The following is a 12,500-nucleotide window of genomic DNA, read 5'->3' as shown; positions in this document are numbered from 1 at the left end:
CCATGACCATGACTTCAGCAGAGTCCTCCTCAATGTCTGCTGTGGGCTTACTGACACCAGCCGCCTCCCATGAGACTACCAAGGATCAGTATTGTCACTCCCTAATGCTGAACAACCTTGTTCAATAGAGGACAACTGGGAAGAGGAACATTCTGCCTCCACCAAGCCCTCAACTTCCCCCTCATGCTTGATGCCCGGCCCTCCAACATCTAGCTTGAAGTCATGGTTGGGGCTGATCCTGCGTTGAGCAGGGGGTTGGACTAGATGGCCTGTATGGCCCCTTCCAACTCTCTGATTCTATGATTCATGCAAGGCCCGCACTTCCCCACAGAGTTCATGCCTCCAGGCAGACAGTTCAGAATTGCAAAAAGCAATGCTTCCTTTTATGCATGGGTCACAGATGCAAGCAAGCCTAAACTCCTTCCCATACATAGGATGCAGGCAGATCTCGACACCGCTCTGCAACCTATGCATCAAGCACCACACTCGTGGCAGTGGACAGTGCCCAATCCAGACCATGGATGAGGGGAATCACCTGTCCAAAACAAGATGTATGAGCACTGAGGACCTTAGTGGAGTCCTGAAAAGCAGCGGTCCGCAAGCTTTCGCCCGCTGCGGACCTCTGCGGCGTCGTGGGGGGAGAGGGCAGCTGTGGACTGCCGCGCACAGGCGTTTGTGCCCGGCAGGGGTGCAAACGCGCGTGCGTGGCAGTCTGCGCATGCGCGTTTGTGCCGCCGCCATGCCAGCGGCCGCGGTTCCGCCTCCCGGTCCCTCTGGGCCGCCAGCAAATCGGCCGCTAAAGCGGCCGATTAGCTTGCGGATTGGCAAGCTTCTCTTCCCTCCCCTCCCGAAATAAGAAGCTTGCTGGGCCGTGAGCTAATCGGCCGCATTGGCAGCCGATTTGCTCATGGCCTGCCGAGCTTCTCGCTTTGGGGGGGGGGAGGGAAGGAGCCGCGGCCCGGCGCCAAGGCCTTCACGGCCCGGCGCCGGGTCGTGGCCCGCGGGTTGGGGACCACTGCTGAAAAGGCTTAAGGACATGGACCATCAGAGTGAGAGTTAGCCACTTGGAGAAGCTCCTCTTCACCATGCATTATGGGATTCAAGAATATGACGTCCTGCACAACGGGTCTCTGCTCCACCAGATGCCATATCATCAAATATGTGTAATTCCATCAGGTAGGTATGTCCTGAAGCAGCTTGTGCTCTGGAGCACCCATCCTGTCTGACATGCAGCCTCTGTGCAGACTGGGTGCTGCAGGAGAAGTGGACAGTGAGCTGACGACAGGTCTCCAAAAGTGATTGCATCTCCAAAATGGCATAGTCCCGTGCGGACTTCACCAAAGTCTCTCTCTCCACCACCCAATCCCACCAAGAGCAAAAGAATGCAATGCTGCTAAAATACAGCTTAAAAAAGACTAGAAGAGAGAACCAACTGAGTATGATGGTAGCTTTACCAAAACATCTTCCCTCATAAAGCAGATGTAAGTAAGGACTTCCTAATTTACCAACATTCTGCTCTTCTTCCTATGGTAACCTAGAGATTCCAACATCTATGTGGGGCCCGTAGATCTGAAATAATAACTGATATTCAGACTTCAGGGGTCATTTTCCTTTGAGGATATGGCTGCTTGGGATGGCAGAGTCAATGGCACTATCTCCCACTGATGATTTTCCCCTCCCCAAACTCTGCCCTTCCCAGACACTGCCCTCAAAACTCCAGGAATATCTCAATGCAGAGCTGGCAACCCTAGTGGCAACAATAGCAGCTGCAATCTCCCAATGTGCTAACTAAATAGGATGCAAGCCGAGCAGGAGACCACTTTTGATATGATTCCTGAGTGCAAATTCTATGCCAGAGTTTGTTCATTAGTCATGAACGTTGGAACTCAGGAATTTTCTAGTACGTGTTCCTGAGAAATACACACAGGCCTGGTCTTGCAGTTGCCATATACATGCATTTCACAGAGATGTGCTTGCGGAAGTTTGTGTTGTGTATCTGATATAATTTTCTTGTACTTTGCATACCTGACCACATTTGTGTACAAACATCATGTCAAAATCAGTTGTGAATTTCTGTGCTTTCCTCAAGGCAACACTAAATCTCTGGCACCAGAGTAGCCCAACAGCCAAGATTGTGAGTAGCATAGCTGAGAGAAATGGCAGATGATGGGGCTGGGCTCATGATAGATGTAATTCTCTAACTTCCCTAGCTATTCCCACTATCCTAGTTCCAGTATTTTCCTGTCATTAAGCCATCTCCTAGAGTTACCACACAGAACACTTTCTTCACCATTCTTTCTGTAAAAGAAAATAATATGGCAGGTCTTTATTTTCTTGGTAGGTCTATATGTTTAAAAAAGAGAGACCCTTTTGTTGCTAACTAATAAACATTTCAACATCTTCTTTTCTATTCCACTTAGGAGCCCCCCACCAACACAGATAATGTCCCTCTCACCTGTGTGTACAATGGCTCATAGATATCCACTCCATTATCTTGGCTGTGGGAGAGTGTCTCTGAACCTCGTTTCCAAATGAACCGTGCAGGTGGATTGGAGTTGATTGTACATCGGAGAAAGACTGTCTTCTCCTGGTAGAAACTGCCACGTACATCACTGATGGTCTGGTGGACAGTGAGGAGAGGCTCATCCAAATCTGCAAGGAAGGGAATGTGGCCATGGTAACTGTTAGCGAATGGTGAGCCTGAATGCACACAGCCAAGACTCCAAGAGGAAAGGGAAATTTCAGAAGAGCCTGCTTCCTCCCAGGTAGTCAGATAATAAATACAGGTGGGTTCTAAAATGATCACTCTGTAGTTCTCAAACTAATGTCTTCTCTAACAAGGTTGTGAGATAGCTGCTTAACTGAAATTGCCCCCCCCCCACACACACATACCTAAAATGAATATCAAGAATAGGGAGAAACTTAGAAGTGGGGGGGGGGGAGAAAAATAAGATTGTAATGGAAATTCATTTAATAGGCAAGAAAAAATGAAATGGAACACTGACTGTGTAAATTATGAGAAGCAAAACATGAGAAAACATACAACTTGCCTGCCTTCTGGTCTTCTTTCAAGCCCCATTAAATCTTTAATCTGTTCTGCTGGTTAAACATATGGACTTTAGAAAACCTAACTCTGAGTTTGGATCTTGAAACACTCTAATTCAAAAACCGAAAAATTTTCAAAGTATGAAATTGAATTTCAGCTGTAATGTTTCTCTCCCCTTCCCCTGTCCATTTTCTTTTCAGAAGCTGTTCACATTCTCTCTCTTCTACCATGCCACACAAACCTCACTCAATTTCTGTTTTTCCTCTTTTCCTTACTGAGGTCATGCCTTCTATGCCTCTCAATGATCTCCTCCTCTCCTCTAGACCTGCCACATCACCATTCATGTCCAGTTGATTAGTCATGAAACTAGATTTGCATCTTGGAGGTCTGCAAGAGGCTGACTACATGTCCTTGTGGGCTGGAAGTGTAATTTCCTCCCTTAAGTGAAATGAATGTTTTGTGGCCTCATAACTAAACAGATAGCAATAGAAAACAGTAACTGGATTACTTTTAACATTGTGTTTTGACCGTTTAGGCAACTTACTTGTGTGCCAGTGGTGGAATTAAAACGACTGTCTATGTACATCAGAAAGGAGACATCTCATGGTTAGCAAAGAATTGGACAAGGGACTTTTAGTCAAGAGTGTACCTGCTATCTGCCAAAGACATTCGCCATGACCAGATTTTGCTTTCTAGTGTGTCCTTTACCACAGTTTACTGAGAAAGGAAACAAAACTATTCCTTGGAGTTATACAAAAACAAACAAAAGAGAAAGACTACTGGAATCCATTGGTTCCTCCTGAATGACTGTAAGAATTCACTCCACATCCCTCATAGTCTCTTATTCCAACATTAATAAGAATTTCAGAGGGATTCAGAAAGCACTATACAGTTTAAATCAAGTAAATTTTAAAACAATTCCTCTTCCAAGAAATGCTTTAGACATTTTCCTATCAGAGCTGAGCAGGAATAAAGCTGATGGATTCTGGTGTGAACAGGAATGGCAACATGAAATGATGCCAGCATATCTCAGTATAACCTGGATTCATTAGTGAGGTAAAAATAGAAAGAATCCCTCTCAAAGATCAACTGCAACTCTAAACAGTTGTATCTTTCTATGCTCATTGACTTCAGTGGATTTAGAAGAATGTAAAGCTGTTTAGGATTACACTTAAAAATTCTAGAGGAGGAAGAGGAGCATGAACTCTTTCAAGCTTCTCTTAGCCCCACCAGTACTAATAATGCTCTTCCAGCACTGACATAATTGGGGGAGGGGAGAAAGGATAAAATGCAGTTGCCCATGGATACTCTTTGCTTAAACCCTATATCAATTCATAGCCAAACTTCAGCAGCCTCCATCATCCTGCATACCTTTAGAGGATTTTAAAAACTGAGAGACACTGTAATTTACTGTTTTGAAAGCTTTCAAAATTTTAATGTAGAGGATTGACCTGATTTTAATTCTTTTGTATGTATTTTTCTTTTTTGTATCTTTTGGTCAATGACTGTGAATAAATGAAGACACCCTGAATCTTTATTCAAAGGTCCCCCACAAGTGCTTTAAGTTTGAGGAGATAAGAAATATCTGTCCAATATCTCATCACATTTTCACTTCAGTTTTGCTGTTTCTCGACCTTTTGTCTTTTTTCTTCCTTTCCCTTTCTCACTCCTTTCTTCTCCCTTCCCTGTCTCTCCCTGCTTCTTGTCACCCCCTCTCCTTCAGCATTCCTTCCCCTCCTTTCTTCTCTTTCTAAACAACGGTGGTTCTTATTAATGTAGAAATAAAATGATATAAACTGTGCTTGTGATAGTCTTGTGCATTATGATTTTATTCAGAATCTTCTAATAAGAAATTGTATGAGAGGAAACTATAAAATTAACAACTTTCAAAAATATTTTGTTTAAATGATGCAAAGTAGATCTAATTACAGATCAACAATTTAATAAGTAAGAGCTCCCTCTCACTGGTGGTCTTTAGGCAGCAGCTGAACTTATCATGGGTGCTTTAGGCTGATCCTGCATTGAGCAGGAGGTTGAACTAGGTGGTCTGTGTGGCCCCTTCCAACTCTGATTCTAAGAAAATATGAACTGAAAAACACTTTTTACCATCATCTTATTTATTGAAATTTTTACTTTCTGTAAGAGTAATTATGTTGCGTATATGAGTAATACCTCTGGCTTTTGTTACAAATGCTGGGGGAAAAAAGACATTAGAGTCTGCCAAGGTATTTTAATCTGCCATTAGGAGACAGTCCTTAAAGATCACCTTGTAAGCAACCAATCCTTCCCCCTTTTAATGCTTTTCAATTGCCATTCAGAAATACAATGCATTCCTATTGTCATTTGGAAAGAAGAAATGGATTCCAATAGTCATTATCTTGCATTTATTTTTGTATGGCCACAGTTCCACAGTTGCAGCATAAATGTGAAAGTGGCTTCTTCTACCAAGCCACAAGTGATAAGACTCTTCTTGTTCCTATATTATTATCCTATATTATCATCAGCTTCCCTTGATGAGAAAGGTATGTCAATACTTACCTTCAATTTAAGCAAAACCTATCCTACTCTTTCCCATAAGGAATATATCGAACATTTAAAGGGAGACTTGTGTGGTGTTTCTATTATGTTAGAAAGATGACGAATCTGTTATTTCCAACCAATCAAACTGCAGAATCCTTAGTGGTCTCTAATGTAACTGTGGGAAGGGAATCACACAGCTGATTTTCCCCTCACACTAAATAAAACATCCATGTTTTAGGGGAGGGGTTAGGCTGGAACCTTTTCCATTGGTACACTAGTTTTCTTCAACTGGGAACCTTTTTTTAGATAGAGGAAGCATTCAGAATTGTTGTCCCCTTTCATATTATGTGTTGGGTCCTTTCGATAGGTTCTCATTCAGGGCTATCTTCAAGAGTGAGTAGGCAGAGAAGCAAGGAGCCCTTGAACAGGTAATCAAACAGTATTATTCCTGTCATCCATTTATGTTCTCGCTCCATTTAATGTTCCACTAATAAGGAGAGACAGGGCTAAACCAGATTAATGAAACTTGTCATCACATTCCATAAGAAACTGATTCTAGACTGTGGGGAGGGGAGGAGGGTGAAAGCCACTGAACTCAAAAGAAGGAGCCGAGACAAAGGGCAAAAAGCAGGTCTTTTGTTCCAAGGTGAAAATTACACTTGCACCTTTGAAGATGGTGCTGCTGCTGTCCACAGAGCACTTTAAGCCAAAGTTTGTGATCCAGCCTCAGTTTTTCCTTCTCTTGCACCAAGCTCTCATGTTCAACTAGAAATGTAAAACAGTGATCTAGACATATTTAAGTCTGGAAATTTGATTTCAAGAGAAGAGACTACTTTCTGCTTAAGCAGACGTTTCCCATCGAGATGTATGCCTGGAACAGACTATTTGCATTTTTTAATGAGACGCGTGTTTTGAAGAGACAGCCTTCGTAATGGAAGCCGAGATTCATTAGGCTGATAACATGAAGCCTGAAGCTCAGAAGCTGAGCTGTTGGCTGGGTGGGGATCGAGACTGGGAGAGAGAAGAAACAAAAAGAGATGCAGACCAAGATAAAAGGCTCTTCCTAATCATTTTGGTAAGCAGAGATATGGCTGATGTATGCTAACCCTAATCCCTCCAATTTTTTAGTGCCCTTTTCCTATGTGCCCAGATTCTCCCTTCTCCCTATGAATCAGTTTTCTGGGAACTCACAATGAAGTAAGACTGGGGCAGCCAACTTCTTTGGCAGGATGATTAAACCTCTCTACAATACTATGGATCCATTTTACATATTTAATACAATGTACAGAGGGATTTTGTTTTATATTGTATTGTATTATATTATATTATATTATATTATATTATATTATATTATATTATATTATATTATATTATATTATATTATATTATATTATATTATATTATATTATATTATATTATATTATATTATATTATATTATATTATATTATATTATATTATATTATATTATATTATATTATATATTATATATATAATATATTATATATTATATATTATATTATATTATATTATATTATATTATATTATATTACCCATCACTCTCAGCATGCCAGGGAAGGAGACCTTAAGGAAACCTTAATGTTGTACCTAAATGTTCAGTTGTGTGTGTTTTGAGTTTTTTTTTAAAATCTTGCCATTCAAGGGAGAAAATATGCATCCCATGAGGCTCATCTCTATTCCTTTCCCAAGGCTGCCATTGCGTTTTGCTTCCCTTCCTTGCAGTACTTCCTGGTTGGTTGAGTTTCAGGCCTGCCCTCTCCCTTGCTCTGCTTTCTAAAACCATCGGCAACAATGGAACAGCTGAAATGGCATCAGTGGGCTTTTGAGATGACATGCATGCTAGGAGATGACAACAGAACTCACTTGATGCAAATCTCAAATAACTACATCCTTATTCTTTGGCTATTTTGGTGAGGTATGATAAAGCATACAGAACACATGCACATACCCATCATGTAGTGAGATTTTGTGCATACCACCATCTGGAGAATTTTAGTTTTCTATTAGTCTCCAGGTCTTGTAACTACTATCTCTCACCATGCTTAGGAGGACTGTGTGTGTGTGTGAGTCTGTGTTTGGGGGAAGTTTACTGTGCCAATATGGCAGAGAAAAGTACAGTTGTAGCTGCTTACGCAGATACAAAATAAATGTGAGAATTGAGTCTGGATCTCTAGATTTGTGTGTTTCTAGTCCAATGGGCTAGTGCCTGTTGTGAACTGTCTGCTGAGACAACCGCTTCCCAGATGTCACCCTTTTTTCTGTTTGTTTCTTCCCCCTGGCAACTCCTCCCACGGTATATACCCTGAACACAGAGGTAAAATTAGTGGCTAATGTCAGATTGGACCCCAGCCATGATCGTCGTGCTTGCCTTTATCTCAGTGGTGGCAAAAACTTATTGGCAGTTGGGTTAAAAATCAAGTCCAAAACATGAGAATACTTCTCCAATACTTATGGTAACACATGTGCACACACACACTCGACTATGGAGAAGTATTTAGATCTAAGGAGCAACAGCAGAGGCAGATGAAATGTGAGTCTGTGCTAAAGTTAGGCCCATGAGTACTATAAATGCCTGCAGCATGTACCTTTGGCACCCTTGCTGCAGCTAGACCAGCCATGCTTCAGCTGAACACCTGATTTTCTCAATGCTCCTGAATACCCAACCCCCCAAAAGAAAAGTGTTATATTATAATGACCACACAGCAGCAGCCATTGTGCAACCCACTTTTAGATACCCTTTTCACGTGTAGGTACTTCACTGACTACAGGCTAGCACAAATGAGTAAATGAGTCCAATGTTTTGAGAGATATTACACCTGGAAAATTCTTTTATACATAAGCATCATAAATTAAGGTGTTTGAAGCACCTACCTATTGCAAGATATTCATATGCCTGCAACAATAAAGTTACATCACAGATGAATTCAGTCCACAGTTGGGGACTTGTCCACTGATGCAATCATGTGGGGTGTTTCAACACCAACATAACTTTTAAATGTCCCTTCCTTCCATCTGGCTTCCCTTTCTCTTCCTCCCAGCATGGAAAGGCTCCAAGCAGCAGCTTCCCTGATTAATGCTGATATCTGGGGACTTGCTGCTACTGACAGCAGCTGCCTAGAACCCCAGCACACCTGCCTTGCTGGCATCAATTGAAACACAGCAGCCCACTGCTTGGCTTTCTTCCTCATGGATTGATGGCAAGCTCTGAAAACAGATTGGGGAAGAGGGTGTAAATGGCAACACATGACCTACGCTCTTACATAAGCTGAGAGTTGCTTAGGATTTCTGTCTTCAAGCACTTTTTGCTCTTGTTTTGTTTTTGGAAGAGTACTGCCTTCAGAATCAAGATGGTCACAAGCAAAAACAACTGGCACTATCCCCCTGGCTTCAGTGAAGTCACATCAGGAATCTATGGCCTGCTCTTTTCGAGAGATAGGGCTGCTGTTTTACGGAGTGCTTGCAGTGATTTGGTCATGACTGCATCACACATCATCCCAACTGGGGCCAAAGACAGACTGTCCAGTATAATCTCATAATGAATTCACTCACCACAAGATCCTCTGAGGGTCCTTCTCCAAGGCAACTGTATCAGACAGAGATGTTTATGTAATCTGTACTACACCACGCTACACGTCTCCAATAACATAAAAGCTATAGTGAGTGTGGGTGGATATTTACCTTGTGATGTGTTAAGGATAGGGGGAGAAGTCAATGGTTTGTGCAGTTAAAGGCTGACAATGGTAAATCCCAACCTTATTTTTTTCCCCTTGCCCTCTCATTCTTGCATTATAACAAAGGATTATAACATACAGGCTCTTCCCCAGTATGAGAAAAGAAAAATGAACAGTAAGGAGGAGACATGTTACCAAGTCCATCTGCAGAGTAGATGTTAGTATTGGAAAGCCCTTGGCCACCCAATTGACCCCATAGCTCTAAAGGTCAGATAGCTATGAACAACAGCAGGACTCTGCATCAGCTTAGATCCAAGCTACATCCTAGAAACAAAGGGCCTCCTCACAAGAAATAAATCCCCTAATGAAGGAGATCATCTCAACTCCTCCACACTCCAGCATAATCCTTCAAGGGCAGAGAAGTTAGGAATGATATAGGTTAAGCAAATGACAGGAAGAGAAAGGGAAATGGAATCAGTCCCAAAAGAGTCCTAGAAACGTTCATAAAGTTACCACAAGCCCAGATCTATTTGAAAGGAATGATTATTATTGGGGCTAAAGCTGATTTTTTGCAGAGGCGTCGGCGGGGCAGGGGGGATGTTGAATTAAATATGCATGTTCTGAAGACACAATGAACTCTGCTGGGATCAATTTGATCAAGCATCATCATGCGCATGATCAGATAAGACTATATCCTCCTCAAAGAGTCAACCTGAGGTGAATTCACTATATAAAAATGGTAATGTGAAAAGGTCCTAACCTAAGAGGTTAACAGTAGAGCTCAAACCATTCTAAATCCATTTAAGAGAATTGGTTTAGGAAAGGAATAACTCTGTTGAGGAAATATGAAATATGAGATACTCAAAGAAAAGGAGATGTCACAGAAATGTGAGGAAAGGTCTTTTCCTGTCTGGAATAAAATGTTTGAGTAGCTAGGCTCCTTATTTTGGTTCCTGATATATTGACAATATTATTTGCCACTTCTGATGATTCTAGGACACCACATATGCAACTATCTTACTTCATCATCACAACAACCCTGTGAACTAGGTTAGGAAGATAAATAGTGTCCAGGCTTTCCAAGTGATCTTCATGGCTGAATTTCCATCTGCTTGGCCTAAGATACTCTACTCAATCCATCCTGACTTCTATCTATGTTGGTAGGAAATGCCATGAAGTCACCGCTGACTTGTGGTAACCCTATAAGGTTTTCAAGACAAGAGGCATTCAGAAGTGGGTTAGCTTTGCCGGCCTCTGCATAGCAGATCTAGACTTTCTAGGCAGTACTAGGCAGGGCTGACCCTGCTGCCAAGCTCTAGATAAGATTGGGTTGGCCTGGGCCATCTAGGTCAGAGTGCTTCCATTTCCAGACCCTTCTGAATAATGTTGTTGTTGTTAGGTGCAAAGTTGTGTCCAACACATTGCAACCCCATGGATAATGATCCTCCAGGCCTTCCTGTCCTCTACCATTCATTAGTTAAATAGGACTATTTTTGCTCTAGAATTCCAAGAAAAGCATTTTAAGAAGAGTGAGCTTGGGAATAACTGCACATCCCTTTGTCTCTGTGATATGAGGATGGCTCTAGGTCAATGCAGAGTTTCACTGGCCAAGCAATCAGATACAGGCACACAGTAGAACTGTGGGAAGCTTTGGCTGGCCAAAAAATGACTTACACTGCACATCTACTCGAATGGACTTGATGGCAGGGGACCCAACCCCATTCTCTGCTTTACAATAATAGCGGCCCCCCTGCAGCCTCTGGATCTTCTCAATCCGAAGTGTCTCATTAAACACCGATGTCTCTTGGAATTTGTCCGAAGCGCTGCCAGCAGTTTTGGTCCACCTCACCTAGAGGAAGGGAATGAGAAAGACAGAGATGAAGAGAGAGAGAAAGCACAGCATCAGGACACAGACAGAACTGGCCTGGGGCTCTGGCCGGACACAGTGAACTCTAACTAGTTCTCATCTGGGGTTTCCCATGCAATTTGCCAGATTTTTAAAAACGGACCCAAATATGTCCCTGCCATGCCATAGGCTTCATCCAGAAACTCAGAGTTCCCAAGAACTGAGACAGGATTGGGAAGATTGCCCCCCCCCCATCAAATCCTGAATTTAGTTGGAGGCTATATATGGCAGAATGTTTTATTGTATTTATACTATTTTTAAGATTTTATTGCTATTAATGAGCATAGGAAGGGCAAGATATAAAAATAAAGATTATTAATATTTTATTAAAGATGTTTGCCAGAGTTCCCAAAGATGTTAGCCATGGGCAACAACTCATGCCACGTGGCTCTCAGCTAATGTAGAATGTCCTTTTTTGCCACTGTGAAATGTCCCATCAACCGAAAACTGAGCATCAGCCAAATAGGGGTATAGTGCAAGGCTAATTGGGCTTTCCAGTTCCAATTCTTGCAGAGTGTGAAGTGACTGGTAAAGAGGCTCACGGCTACAAAGCTTTCATCACACTTCAGTCAGAGCTTTTTCATCTTGTTGCCTCTTTGGACACTGGGAATATTTAATCTGTTAAACTTCAGAAGGAAGAGATGCAGGAATCGCTGCTACACTGCAGATCCCCTTTCTCTTCCCCTGCGTATTTTGGCTCTGTGGTTGGGTATCTGTGTGTGTCCATGTGTGCGTGTGTGAGAGAGAAGAAAGGCAATCCTCTGAATTCTTGTTTGTTTGTTGTTTTTTTCCCCAAGTCTAGATTCAAGGTGATTTGTTCATGGAGCAAATAAGTGAATGCCAGGATTGTAAAAAGGCAGACCCATGAGATCTTATGGAGAGAAAAACAGTGAGCACTATATTTGCTCAGGATTCCTTTGCCTTGCCATGGCTTGCCTTTGCATCCCTGATGCAGGCAGGAAGGGCGGAAGGTCCACTGAAAGAGAGATGCAAAATAAGAGATGGGAGGGAAAGACAGAGGCACCAAGCATGGGAAGGATGAAATAAGGTTGCTGGACAAGCAAGCAATCAGATGTGGCTGCCTGCTTTCACTGGAGCTGTTGGCAAATGGACAGCTGTGACTGCAACACTGCTAGGAAGGTAGCCAACACTCATGCCTGATAGCCACAGCACTAGCCAAAAGCTTTTTAAAAACTGATTCATGACAATACCTAAGCTTTGAGCCTCTACAGAAGCTTGGAGCCATCAGGAATACCTAAGCTTGGAACCATCACAGTATCACAGGGCCTGCAAAATGGAGCTCTTCCACCAGGCATTTGGTTGAGGCCAGGCCAGGAA

The 12,500-nt window shown here is 42.4% G+C and overlaps 1 protein-coding gene across 3 annotated transcripts in view; it reads right to left on the bottom strand.

The window, feature by feature from the left end:
* MDGA1 (MAM domain containing glycosylphosphatidylinositol anchor 1) overlaps window positions 1–12,500 on the bottom strand; it is a 465,137-nt gene that overhangs the window by 326,993 nt on the left and 125,644 nt on the right. For all 3 annotated transcript variants that reach the window (XR_013231840.1, XM_077342151.1, XM_077342142.1), the window contains exons 3-4: window positions 10,931–11,105; window positions 2,456–2,652 (exon numbers count right to left, since the gene is read on the bottom strand). Coding sequence is in view for 2 of the 3 variants with exons in the window: in XM_077342151.1 (XP_077198266.1) it covers window positions 2,456–2,652; window positions 10,931–11,105 (372 nt within the window). In the remaining variant the exon portion in view is untranslated. The remainder of the gene's footprint in view (window positions 1–2,455; window positions 2,653–10,930; window positions 11,106–12,500) is intronic.

This window comes from Paroedura picta, chromosome 1, assembly GCF_049243985.1.
Source record: "Paroedura picta isolate Pp20150507F chromosome 1, Ppicta_v3.0, whole genome shotgun sequence".
Lineage (NCBI taxonomy): Eukaryota > Metazoa > Chordata > Lepidosauria > Squamata > Gekkonidae > Paroedura > Paroedura picta.
This window is presented reverse-complemented; position numbering and strand designations above follow the sequence as displayed.